Genomic DNA, 12,131 nt, shown 5'->3' with positions numbered 1-12,131 from the left:
TGCTTTGCACCACCTGTGTGTTATTTGAGATGTGTTTCTGCTTTGCTTTAGCTCAGTAAAATATCAATGATGTACTGCGATAGCTGGGGCTGCCTTGGGCCAGCTCCTTGTAACAGGGTGTCACCATGATGTTTTCTGAAAAATCTCTTCACCAGGATTCTTCTCCTGAGAAGCTGAGAAAAGCTCAGAAAAGAAATGTAAACAATAATTATCTGATTGCTTGGAATGTGGCCTGGAGTTTGCTCACCAACAGGTGCATCTTTGATTGGTTCCATGTGAATTGTTTTTAATTAAGGACCAGTCCCAGTCCAGCTGTGTTAGACTCTCTGGTCAGTCATGGGTTTTTATTATTCATTCTTGTCTAGCCTTCTGATGGCTCTTTTCTCTATAGTTTAGTATAGTTTTAGTATATAATTTCATGATATAATTTCATGATATAATTTCATGATATAATTTCATGATATAATATAATATAATATAATATAATATAATATAATATAATATAATATAATATAATATAATATAATATAATATAATATAATATAATATAATATAATATAATATAATACCATATCATAAAATAATAAATCAGCCTTCTAAGAACTTGGAGTCAGATTCTCATCTCTCACCCCATCCTGGGGACCCTCACAACACCACAACAACAGGGCTGTGTGCCCTCTGCAGGTGTGCTCAAATGTGGTAGCTGAGAAGAAGAGTAAGGTGGTCAAGCTTTACCAACTGTTTGGGGGGGATCACCATGCTCTGAATCTGGATAGTCAGGTATTAGTGTTTGTGCAGATGGGTTCTGCAAGGCTTCATTCATGAATATAGGGAAAGGGGTTGAAGTTCAGATAATGATGTTATCTTGCCAAGTAAGACAATATTGACACCTGCATATAAGACCTTTGGTCACCTATGGCACAGTTATGGTTTTTTTTCAAGATAATAAAATGACTTTATTTGGGTTAAGTTTCCACATGTATAATGTTCTTCTGTTCATTCTAGCTGGCTGAGTGCAACAGATTCCCAGGAAATTTCAGTAAGGCAGAGAGAGCTAATGCATCCACAAGCAGCTTTTTGGAACTGGGGGGCTGCCCTTTAGTACTGCTGCTGATTGTTTAGGGCTCTGATTGCTCATTCTTTCACTTGCTAATGTTGGTGATTTCCATTTTTTAATCATCTGAATGTATTAAATATGCCACTAATTTATTTTTATTTCTGCCCTGTACCTGTGCAAGAGACATTGGCTAGTGATATCTGTGTTTTGGCCAAGTTCAAATCAATGCCATTTGCCTATGTGAAGAGAAGCGTGCACTTTCAGCTAAATTGCTACAGGAAATAACAGAAAAAGGTCTTGAGCTAAATCTTCCATTTAATTACTCAGTTGCAAACAATGGGTTGTTGAGTGTCAAAATTGAGGCAGTTTCAATTACTGTAACAATTATGGTTTAGAGTGTTGTTGCTGGTAGGTTAAGAATTTATATTGCAGTGACAGACAAGTAATCCAGGTAATGGGCAGTGCAAGAGTCCATAAAGATGAAGGCAGCCTGACACTGAAATAAAACCTTCTCCATTTTTTTTCCTCTTCACAAATGTATATAATCAAAAGCCAAGGTCTCAACAGAGTTTTCCATCTAACATCCAAGATTTATGGATGAAACTAAAATCTGAAGTAAGAGCAATTTTTTTTTAAATATTGGCTTTTTTTTCCCCATATAGAGAATTACCCAAATCATAAACCAAGATCCTTATGGGCTTACATGGTCATGGTGTGATGCCCTTGCCCTATAGCTGAGGACCAAGTTCACTCTGATGTTTAAATGATGGCTGAAGGAAATCCTGTGCTTTGTGAAAGGGGAGTTAGCCACTGAAAAATGGAAATTGCTTGTCTGTCACAGTGCTGGGTGATGGTGTGGCATAACAATTTGTCCAAAGAAAATCTTCTGAACTAGTGTCAATAAGGGCATGTTCTCTTGTCAATATTGAGTTCCTTGCAGTATTCCTTTCCATTTATTTACATTTCATGCTGTTACATAATTTCTTCTAAAGTTGTGTTGAAAGCAGATACAATATTAATACATTTAATGGTGTGCTGTGTAATCTGCTGTCTCCTGAGCTTAGTGCAAGTGGGTCTACATTGTGGGAAAATGAGGCTGATTATTATAAACCCTTGGAAATGACAGTCCTTTGGGAAGTCTGCTGTCTGTGACTCATGTATGCTTGATTCTCTGTGTTCTGGACACATTTTGCCAGCCCTTTATACTCCCCAGAGGTAAATAAAAAGGGGCTCAGGGCCTTCAATTTGGTGCTTTGTTGTGTGTTTTTAAAAATCACTTGTGAACCAAGAGAGAAAGTTTTCACGGTGCAGAGGGTTAGAAATGAGTTACAAAGGGGTGGGGAGAGCTGTGGTGCTCAGGTGCCTGCAGGCTGTCCCTCCTTGCCCCTGCCTGCAGCTGGAGGATGCTCTTGGTCTCCAGCAGCTCTTTATCACTTCTGCCAAGGCTCCAGGGGTGCTCAGGCACTGCATGCCAATGTTTAGACACCCAGATTGCTCCCCAATGACCCCACAGCCCATGGGGAGAAGGGAAGCTGTGACCCTTTGTGAAGGCTTTAATATTTCCACAGGGCACAGGGTCAAACTGATCATTTATGATTAAATACTTCTTAAAATCTGTCTTCAAGCCTTCATCTGTTAGAATTTATGTGAAGGGAGAAAAAAGTGTTTTCAATTAAAGGCTACTTATGTAACAACCCTGTTTTGAATGCTAATTCATGAATTACTGGGAGCTGACAGTGCTGCTTTTTAATTTTCCACGGTCACTTCAGAACATAATTCTAACTGAAATAATTTTTTGCTAATCTCTCATAAATACTGAGAACTTTCTGTCAAGTAAATTTCCGTCTTTCTGTATTTAATTTATGTTAAGAACAGTCCATTTTGTTGCATCAAAGAATTTCAGAATGAAATATTTGTCTTCTTTTTTCTTCCTTCTAGCAGAAGTAACACTGAAGGGTAGCAGAAAAGATAATTTGTCTGACTTGTCTCTAAGTTTTCAACACTTTATCTTCACAGTTGGTCCAACACAGCCACAGCACTGATCTGACTTTACTGGACAGAAACGAAGAGGAAAATAAATGTTTCTTTGTAGCACTTTGACCTTAAAATACCACAAACACCATCCATCTTCTTGTGTTATTTGTGTTATTTTTCAATTGAATCACTCAGCACAGCAGGTCAAAAAGTCAGAGGCCACCATTTCTTCTCTTTGCTAGCAGGATGGAAAGCTTTGATAGGAACAAGTGTTTGCTGTTTCTTCATTGTTTTGTTTTGCCTTTTTTTTTTTTTTTTTAATGTAATTTTAGTCTTTGGTAAGTACCAAGACTTTAATTTCTATCTCAAGCATTTAAAATTATACATTATTTGTTACGGAAAATATCCCTTTCCACCCATCAAATTGCTTGTTTTCTACACAGAAAAAAAGTTGGTTTTGCAGTTATTTATACTAAAAAACTTGGTTTGATGACCCTACACTTTTCTCGCTGGTAGGAATAGACCAAACTCCCTTCCCTGGTGGATGGGACAGGCCTATGTCCATTTGTTTCATAAAGGGCTGGCAAAGTCTTGGGCTTTGGTCCAGTGGCATCTTCTGGGTCACTGTGAAGTCCTGCCCAGTTGAAAAATTTAACCATAAATGTTTTGTCATATTTTGTGAGTGCTGAGGAGTGATTGTGTTGGAATGCTGGCAGTGGGGTGTCAGTGCTGGCAGTGTGGGGCACAGGTTTGTGCTGCCAGGTGAGGGTGCTGGCTCTGCAGGCTTGTCCCTGTGCTCATCAGAAAGTGCTGAGCTGGACCAAGGGCAGGTCTTGCACTTTTGTACCACTGGGAAAGTCAGGACATGCTTGCTTTTTCTTTTTCTTATTTTTTTTTTTTTCTTCTTTGAACTATGGATGAAACTAGGGTTTGAAAAATATTGACAGCAAGACAGCAAGAGCCACTCTTGGAGCAGTCAGAGGCCAGTTGTTGGTGTTTGCTGGGGGTGTGAGTCTCCTTTGCTGTGTCCCTCCTTCTGTCCGTTCCTCAGCTCAGGAAACATTTCCAATAAAAGTTCAGCTGGGACTGCATGCTCCCACGGAGTTTTAGTTATTTCTTGAAACTCCAGAAATGTGAAGTGATTTTACCTGAAGGATAATTTATTATAGATATGTTGCCCTTTAGTTGAGATAATCTCCAGCAATGATGATGAACGGAGATGATCAGGGATTCTACTTTTAAAATGTCTTTCTGACTAGAAAAGCAATTTGGGATCCACTTACATCTCAGTAATGAAAATTGGGTAAGGTAATAAGAGATTTCATTTTGTGAGTGAATTGACAATGCAAATACCAGGATTTTTAATTTAGGTTTAAGTGGAGTAATGGCTACTCATTCTGATGCATCATTAGTCATATTGCTTTTTAATGAGGGATTCACTTTCTTTCCCTGGTTAGCTCTAACACTGATAGCAAAGCCCAAGGAATGTGCAAATGTTTAGGGAGGTCTGTTGAATATGTGTCACTGCACCATTTTAATTTTAAAAAGGGAGAAAAAGCAGTTTTCTTTCAATGGTGAAAAACCACACATTTCCCTTTAGTACAGGGAAGATAAATAGTGCAGAGCTGTGATTGGTAGCCTGTTGTAAAAAACCACAAGCAATAAAGTAAGATACATTCCCAAATAACTTCTAGAAAATATAGAAGGAAAATTGCACTGAGTGCAGGGCTCGTGGAAGAGGCTTTATGACAGATGGTGGGAGGAAAAAGTTTACTCTGCCCATCTCTGACAGGGATGTCTTATAAATAATGGCAGGTGAAGACTCTTTTTGCACTAGCAAACCCACTGTGCTCCAAACACCTTGTTCCTCTTCTGGAGACATCTCTGCTCAGTGTTTTTATTTCTTAGATGTCTTTTCTTTTTCTTGTCCTATTTTTTTTTCTCTTTTTCCTTTCTGTTCTTTAATTAAGAGCTTGTTTTGTTGTTCATTGAACTCAGTGGGAATCTTTCCATCAAATTGAATGCATTAGGTCAGATTCATAATCAGCTGCCACTGAAACAACCTAACAATAGTTTTGTCACACGCTAGTGAAATCTTAAATGGGATTTGCTTTAAAAAAAGCAATAGAACTAATCCATTATAAACACTTGTTAGAGCAGAGTTTTGACTGTATCTGTGTATTTACCAACACAATTTCAACCAATTTAAACCAAATTGAAATGAAGGCAGACTTTTTCTCCAGGCAGGAGCATAGGGCAGTTAATTAAATCAATTTAGACTAGTGTGGTTTTAGTGACAGCAGTGTGATACTGGGTGCTCTCTGGACTTGGTTTGGTTGTCTCCCTTCCTTAGCTGGGTAAACCATTTTGACTTTCTGTGAGGATAAGCTGTAATGTGATGAGACATGTGGGGAATCCAATGTAGACCAACCCTTTCAGATTTGGGGGCAAGACAGCAAGTTTCTGGGACGCAAATGCCCAGCAAATCTCTCTTTCTCAAGCCTGTTTACACATTTCTGGTACCCCACCATGGTGTGGCATCCTGCAGGTCTCAGTGTGGTTTACAAAAGTCTGAGTAACCCATGGTCTGTAAACTGCTGAGGCCACACACTCTTCTGGAGCAGAGATTTGAGGGGATCTGCAACCCCTGGGGTCCCCAGCACAAAGATACAACCTCACATTTTGGCTCTGCTGTTTTGTTCTGCTTTTCCCTTGGCCACACATGTGCCCCTTCATCCCAGATGTCAGGGCAGAGTGCCTGAGCTCCCGAGCTGGCAGCCCAGAGCAGTGCCAGGAGCTCTCCAGGAGGTTGCTGTGTCCCCACACACAGGAGGGGAGAAGGGGTTGCACACAGCAGGGATGTGGGAGCACGACCAGCCAAGGAGAAATCCTGTCAGGATAACCACCAAGAGACATCACATGCCTGGGACACTGCCAGTAAACCAAGAGTCTTCTTATCATCCTCAATTGTGACCTGCTAACCTTGCTTTGAAGTGATATACCTCCCAGGAGCAGTGGAAACTCAGTTTTGCAGCAGTCACTTTTCAGCTTCAGAAGGAGTTATCTCCTTCAGATCTCTCTCTCTCTGACTCTCTGTTGTGAAATGTGAAAGAAATACAGGCCACATCTTCTCTCTTCATAAATTCAGGGGAATCCCAGATATCTGATATGCTGAACTTATTCTGTACCACTTGACTCCATGTGAGACACTGCAGCTCCCAGCAGATTGGGTCACACAGGACTGGCATCCATTTCTCATTATGGCTTTCTTGAGAACTGCCCTTCTCTTCACAGCTTATAAAAGGAAAGTTGATAGGGTGAGGCCTCCAGAATGGTTGTGAAAGCACTGGGTCACTGTAGAAGTTTTAACCTAAGAAAACAACATTTTGGAATAAAACCAAAGCTGAATATCAACTGAAACAGGCCATGTAGCTGCAAGAAAATATATATGACACTGACAGAAAATAATGTATCCACTCAGAGTGCATTAATTCTTCTCTTTGAGCAGGAAATGGAAATGAACTTCTGATGTTTCCAGAGATCTGTGCATGACAACAGTCTCCAAAGTCCCTGTTATGTTCAGCCCTTTGGGTTACTGTGGGGTTTTTACATACAATTGATATGATTTATGAGATTTCTTGTTAAGTTTTATTGCTCCAATGATTTTTCTTTTGTTCTTTTGAAGAAGAAAACATAATTTCTGTAGCAAATGGCAGTTGAAAGTCTTAATAGAGCATAAAAATCTGAAAGGTCATGATTTTAAAACTTTAATATAGAGGACAGTGCACTGCTTGATACTGCTAAAAATATGAAAAGTTAATGAGATGTTTATTGGTGATAAAGATAGAATCTTCTCACAGACCTTTGATTTGGCTGCTTGTGTATTGGCTTTTTCTGGGTGCACTTTTATAAATGAGAAACACTTCTCATTCTTCACATTTCAAGATCACAGAGAGTTAAAAACACAAGGCAGAAACTTTGTCCCAGGGTGATTGTTCAGTCCTCCTAACACCCAGTGCTCCTTCCCCTGTGAGTGCAGACTATTGGTTGCATTTATCTGGTTTTTAGGGTCATATTAACCACCTTCATTTGTTTGACTATGTTTAAGACCTGTGGGTGCAAGCAAATTTATAACCAAATAAGAAACTGTTCCTGTCACAACACACATTTTGCAAGCTTTGGTGAATGACAATGGTTTACACAGCCTTAATCTAGAAAATGTCTCCTAGTGTGGGTTTTTTTGGTTAATTGGTTTGTTTGTTTGGGGTTTGTGGATTTTTTGCAGATTTTGATTTAATCTGCACAATTAACAATTTTTTAAAATTTTTTGAAAAATCTGCAAAAAAATCTGGATTTTTTGCAGATTTTGATTAATCTGCATAAGACTAAAAAATTTAATATTGATTAATCTGCATAAGACTAAAAAAATTTATTTTTTATGTGCTTCTTAGCAAATGTTTTGTATTGAGCATGTAGGAACTTAGGTAAAACAAAAATGCCTTCCTGCAGTATCACTTAATGTAGCAGACCTTCACCAGTTCACCTCCAGTTGCTTGCAGGTGTTTTTTCTAGGACTGGAATGGAAAAAGCACTTTATTCCAGTGTTCACTGTCACTGTTGGTGCAGGGAGAAGTAAAGAGGGGACAAATGTGGTCATGGCAAAAGCCAGGACATCAGGAGGGGCCCAGCTTTCTTTCCTCCCATTAACATTTCCTGTTTTCTGTTGTTTTTGCAGCAGTCCAGCACGGGGGACCTGCGGACCCTGAGGAAAGGATTGTCCCCGTACCACTCTGAGTCCCAGCTCTCCTCACTGCCACAGTACCAGGACGCCCTGCAGAACGTAAGAGACATTTTGGGTTTCCCCCCCTGCAGCTGCTGGTTGCCCCAAGGGGTGCTGTTACTCATGATTTTTTTGTTAATCTTGTCAGCCAGGCTGGGATACATCCAGTTACAGGGGAGCTCTCACAAGGGGTTGCTCACCCTGAACCTGGAGTTGCAAACATGCAGCAAAAACCTTGGGAGGATTTGGAGCCCCTGGAACGTTAATCTTTGCCTGAATTTAGTTCATCAGCTTCCCAGCGTGGGTTTTCAGTCAACTGACAGTCACTCTTGTGAATCTTTTAAAGCTGGGGTGATGCTTGGTACACCTGCAGCTTCTTGGTAAATGCCCTGTGCCTGCTGTAAAAAAGCTGGTTGTGGGTGAAGCTTGCCAGGTGTCTGGCAGTGCATGGACAGGGTTGTTTAGTGAGTAAGTTCTTAGGTTTTTCTGTATCACAAATGAGGTTTGGGTTTCTTAAGATTTGCCTTCATTGCTTCCCAAACCTCAGAACAGCTTTGACTAAAGCCTCCTGCATAAGATGGAATCTGTGCTGCTGTGCCAGGGCATGGCTGAGGAGCCCTGCCAGCTGTTTGCTTCCAGATGTTACCCTCATGCCTGGGCCTCTATGTTTGGGTTGTGATGCTGTTTTCCAGATTAGAGGAAGAGTGTAGAAACAGTCAGAGAGTCCTAGTGGGAGTGGGTTGTGAGTGTTAGGAATGTGAGCAAAATCCTGATGGCAGCAGAGCTGGAGAAACCTCACTGCTCCATGTCTGGGACCCTGGACAGCAGGGCTGCAGCTCCTGTAGGACCAGTCATGTGTTGGCTGCTTGACTGGGAAAAAGTCATTCTGTAGATTTAGTCTATCTCTTACAGTTGTAAAGAAGGGCACAATGATAATTTAACAAAGTTTGCATAAATGAAACTCAAGTATGGAAGCATATCCCCTTCCTATCCCTGCTAAATGGCAGGATAGATAGAGATGCTTCAAGCTAAAAAAAGAGGGATAAAGCTGTCCAGGTGAATATTCACTTCTGTAACTTTGTGCTCCATGTGTAAAGACAGGACACTTTACAGGGAGTGCAGAGAGACTTGAACCTGGAGATGTTTGTCTGGCTGTGCCAGCCTTACAATTTTGGAGATTTTGCTTTGCTTCCCTGGTGCTCAGGCTTTTGATTCCCAGCTTTGTTCCAGGTTGGTGATGCTCAGTCAGCCTGTGCTGGTTGCCCCAAGGATTTTACATTTACTACTCATGATTTTACATTGATCTTGTCAGTCAGGCTGGGATAGATCCAGCAGCCCTCTGCAGAGGGGCTGTGCTGGGATGGGAGCTGGCAGGAGAGTTTTCTGCTTGAGCATTGGCCCCTGCAGCTCACTGGGGCTCTGTGAGGGCTGGTGGCAGATGGTCCTGCCTGCTGGAGCCCTTCCTGGCCACTTGTCCCTGTTTTCTCTCCTTCCTCAAGGAAGAGATGCACCTGGCATTTATGGAGAGTCCTGGGTGCTGTGTGGCATTCACTTTCATCTGTCACCCTAGCTGTGTTCTGCCTTCTTTGTGGGAAGTCAATAGAGAAAAACAAAAACAGCTTTGGATCCAAATCCACCTTGTCTGAGATACTTATGTAGCCATTTATTTATTTATTTCTAACAAAATAGCTTTGGTTTGTGGCTTGATGTGATACACTGTTTTTGTGACAAGGACAATGACCACAGATTCATGAAAATGTCTTTGAATGACTTGAGCATGCCCAGAAGTGGATATTTAGATGTACCTGGGTTTCTCTGTAGCTTTTTTTAACAGAAAGCAGGCATGAGTTTGTAAGAAATCATTCTTCTTTGTGCCTGCCCAAGCTTCATGTGGGTGAGTGATGGACAGTTGGTGTCAGCTTCAAAGCTGCCCCATCCATTCAGGGTTCCATCACTGGCACTGCCTGTGTAACCCTTTGGGAAGTTCCCAGCTCATCCCTGTCACTGTCACACAGGTAACGAGCAGGCATCACCCCAGATCTCCAGGCTCTGACATACCCCAGTTTAGGACACAGCTGGGTGTTCCTGGTGTGTCCTGGATCAGGGACAGCAGTGCACCCTCAGCATGCAGAAGCAGAAGACTCTCACAGTTGTGCTCTGTGCATTGGCCTTCACACACACACAGATAATTACAGATTTGCTGTGTAGTCTGCAGTTACCAAATATCCAGGAACAGCAGTCCTTGTTAGTCTGGCCTACAAGACCCTGTCCTTTGCAGGGGAAGGTGTGATATATATGTTAGCTTGCACTGATAGCAGAGAGTCAACCTTTCCAGCTCTGGGAGCTGCCACCCTGTGTCATTTCATGGAGTACAGAGTACTGTGTCCTTTGGGAGGTGAGGGTGATTTGCTCTGGCTTGGGCTCATGAGAGGAGGCAGCAACAAGCTCCTGATGGGACCTGCCATTTCTCTGGGATGAGGCTGGATAGGCTGGCTCCATTTTTCCCATTGCCAGAGCCTCCAGAGCTGCTCAGTCTCCTGTGAGCTGCTGCCCCAGGCATCAGAGCTGTCTTTGAGAACTGTCTTTGAGTACCTGTGAGCTGTGCACTGCTGTGGACTCCATGTCCCACCTGGCATCTGGGTGTCATGGTTTCACTGCAGCTGGCAGCTAAACCCCACAGAGCTGCTTGCTCACTGCCCCCACACCCAGGGGACATCCCAGACCCCTGCAGCACAGCTGGGGGGCTGAGGTATAGCCCAGAGCTTGCACCTCTCTCTTTGGCTCTTCATGGCTGCCATGTGGACACATGTTCCCTGCAGACTTTCATGGGCCTGCTGCCCATGGGCCCATCTCAGTGCCCAGGCATGAGAAGGTGACCTGAGGGCTGCTGATGCTCCTGTGGTGGTACCATCAGCTTGAGGGGCTCAGAAACCAGCTGCCTGGAGGAACCATTTATCCACACTGGCAAAGAACACCATTAAACATGAACCAGCTTGTTGCTAGCAGTCAGAGCTAGCCTGGCTGGCTTACACTTTAAATCTGCTAGCAGTGTTCATGTGATTTATAATGGGAATCCTGCCTTTGGTGGGAGTAATTCAATGGAAATACTGAGGGTGGTGTGCATGGAGTGTGGGTGGGAAAGTGTGTGTGAAAGCAGCAGGAATTCTAGAGGAGGGGATGCTTTGGCCCTGCTGATGGCCACAGATGTGACTGGCAGCAAAGAACTGGGTAAACACCCCAGGATGTGTGGTTTGTGTCAGGACTGGGAGGTCTGGGCTGTGATAAGGCCACAGCACAGATGGCTCACCAGCAGAGGACTGGTTCCCTGATAACAGGAGCAGTGTCACACCACAATTTTTCTTCCTGTGGTTCCAAGAGGAAGGAATAGATAAGATGACCAAAGTGATGGAAAGGAGGCAACAGGCAGCAGCTTTCCTAGGGTTTTTGGAGGGTAAGCAAGATGCTGAGATAAAGGTCAGCCTGTAATCACCACTGACTCCTAAGGCATGTGAAAAATGTGTCCCAGAGCCCATTTCTTTGCTGTCAATGAGGAGGGATGCTAAGGCTGTCATTAGGGCTTGCTAAGTGGGTGTCCCTTGTTTTCTGTGGCACACACAGGGACCCTGGCCACCTTTTGGTGAACCTGTGAGTGTGTGTTTGTAGGTGTGTGGGTGTGAGTGACAGGTTAGGTTAGAATAATCCTCACCTTCCCCTTCCTTCAGTTTTTGTACCAAGTTTGTAGTGTTCCCTTGGTGAGGAGCAGGAGCTCCTTGTGGTTCCCCAAGTGGGTGCAGGATGTGTCTGCTGGTGCTGTGGCTGGAGCCCATCCTGGATCTGGAACTGGGAATCCCTGGGGAAAGTACATGCAGATACACTCTGTGGGAGCTGAGACAAGCTCTGTCTTTTTGAGAGGACACTGCTGATGATGCCAATACCTGTAGGGGGATAGAATATAAGGTAGTATAGAATGTAGTCTTTACCCCCTAAAGAGTTGCAGCTGGGTTAATTAGTAAGGATTAGGAACAGGCCTGGTGTTAACAGGCCACACCTGTAGCCAATTAGAAGAGTGTTATAAAAGAATGGATTGGGTGGTTTAGGGGAACTGGAATCAGTTGGCTGCTGTGAGGACAAGGAGGAGTCAGTGCCTGGAGGAGCTGCCTACAAGAAACATCAAGGAGGTACAAAACTCCAGCAATATGGAACCCTTGCAGTATAGTGACAATAGAACTCTTGCAGTGTAATGACAACAAATACCCAGCTTTTATACAGGTCCCCGAGGACAACAATAAGCATCTCCAGATAAAAGGGAGAGTATTAGAG

The 12,131-nt window shown here is 42.9% G+C and overlaps 1 protein-coding gene across 1 annotated transcript in view; it reads left to right on the top strand.

Moving 5' to 3' along the window:
- Nucleotides 1-12,131, top strand: part of CCDC85C (coiled-coil domain containing 85C) — a 108,787-nt gene that overhangs the window by 78,243 nt on the left and 18,413 nt on the right. The window contains exon 3 of the mRNA XM_058026075.1: nt 7,767-7,871. Within this exon, the coding sequence (XP_057882058.1) occupies nt 7,767-7,871 (105 nt within the window). The remainder of the gene's footprint in view (nt 1-7,766; nt 7,872-12,131) is intronic.

This window comes from Melospiza georgiana, chromosome 6 (assembly GCF_028018845.1).
Source record: "Melospiza georgiana isolate bMelGeo1 chromosome 6, bMelGeo1.pri, whole genome shotgun sequence".
In the NCBI taxonomy this organism is placed as follows: Eukaryota; Metazoa; Chordata; class Aves; order Passeriformes; family Passerellidae; genus Melospiza; species Melospiza georgiana.
Note: the sequence above shows the minus strand (reverse complement) of the source record. Positions and strands in the feature narration are given on the sequence as shown.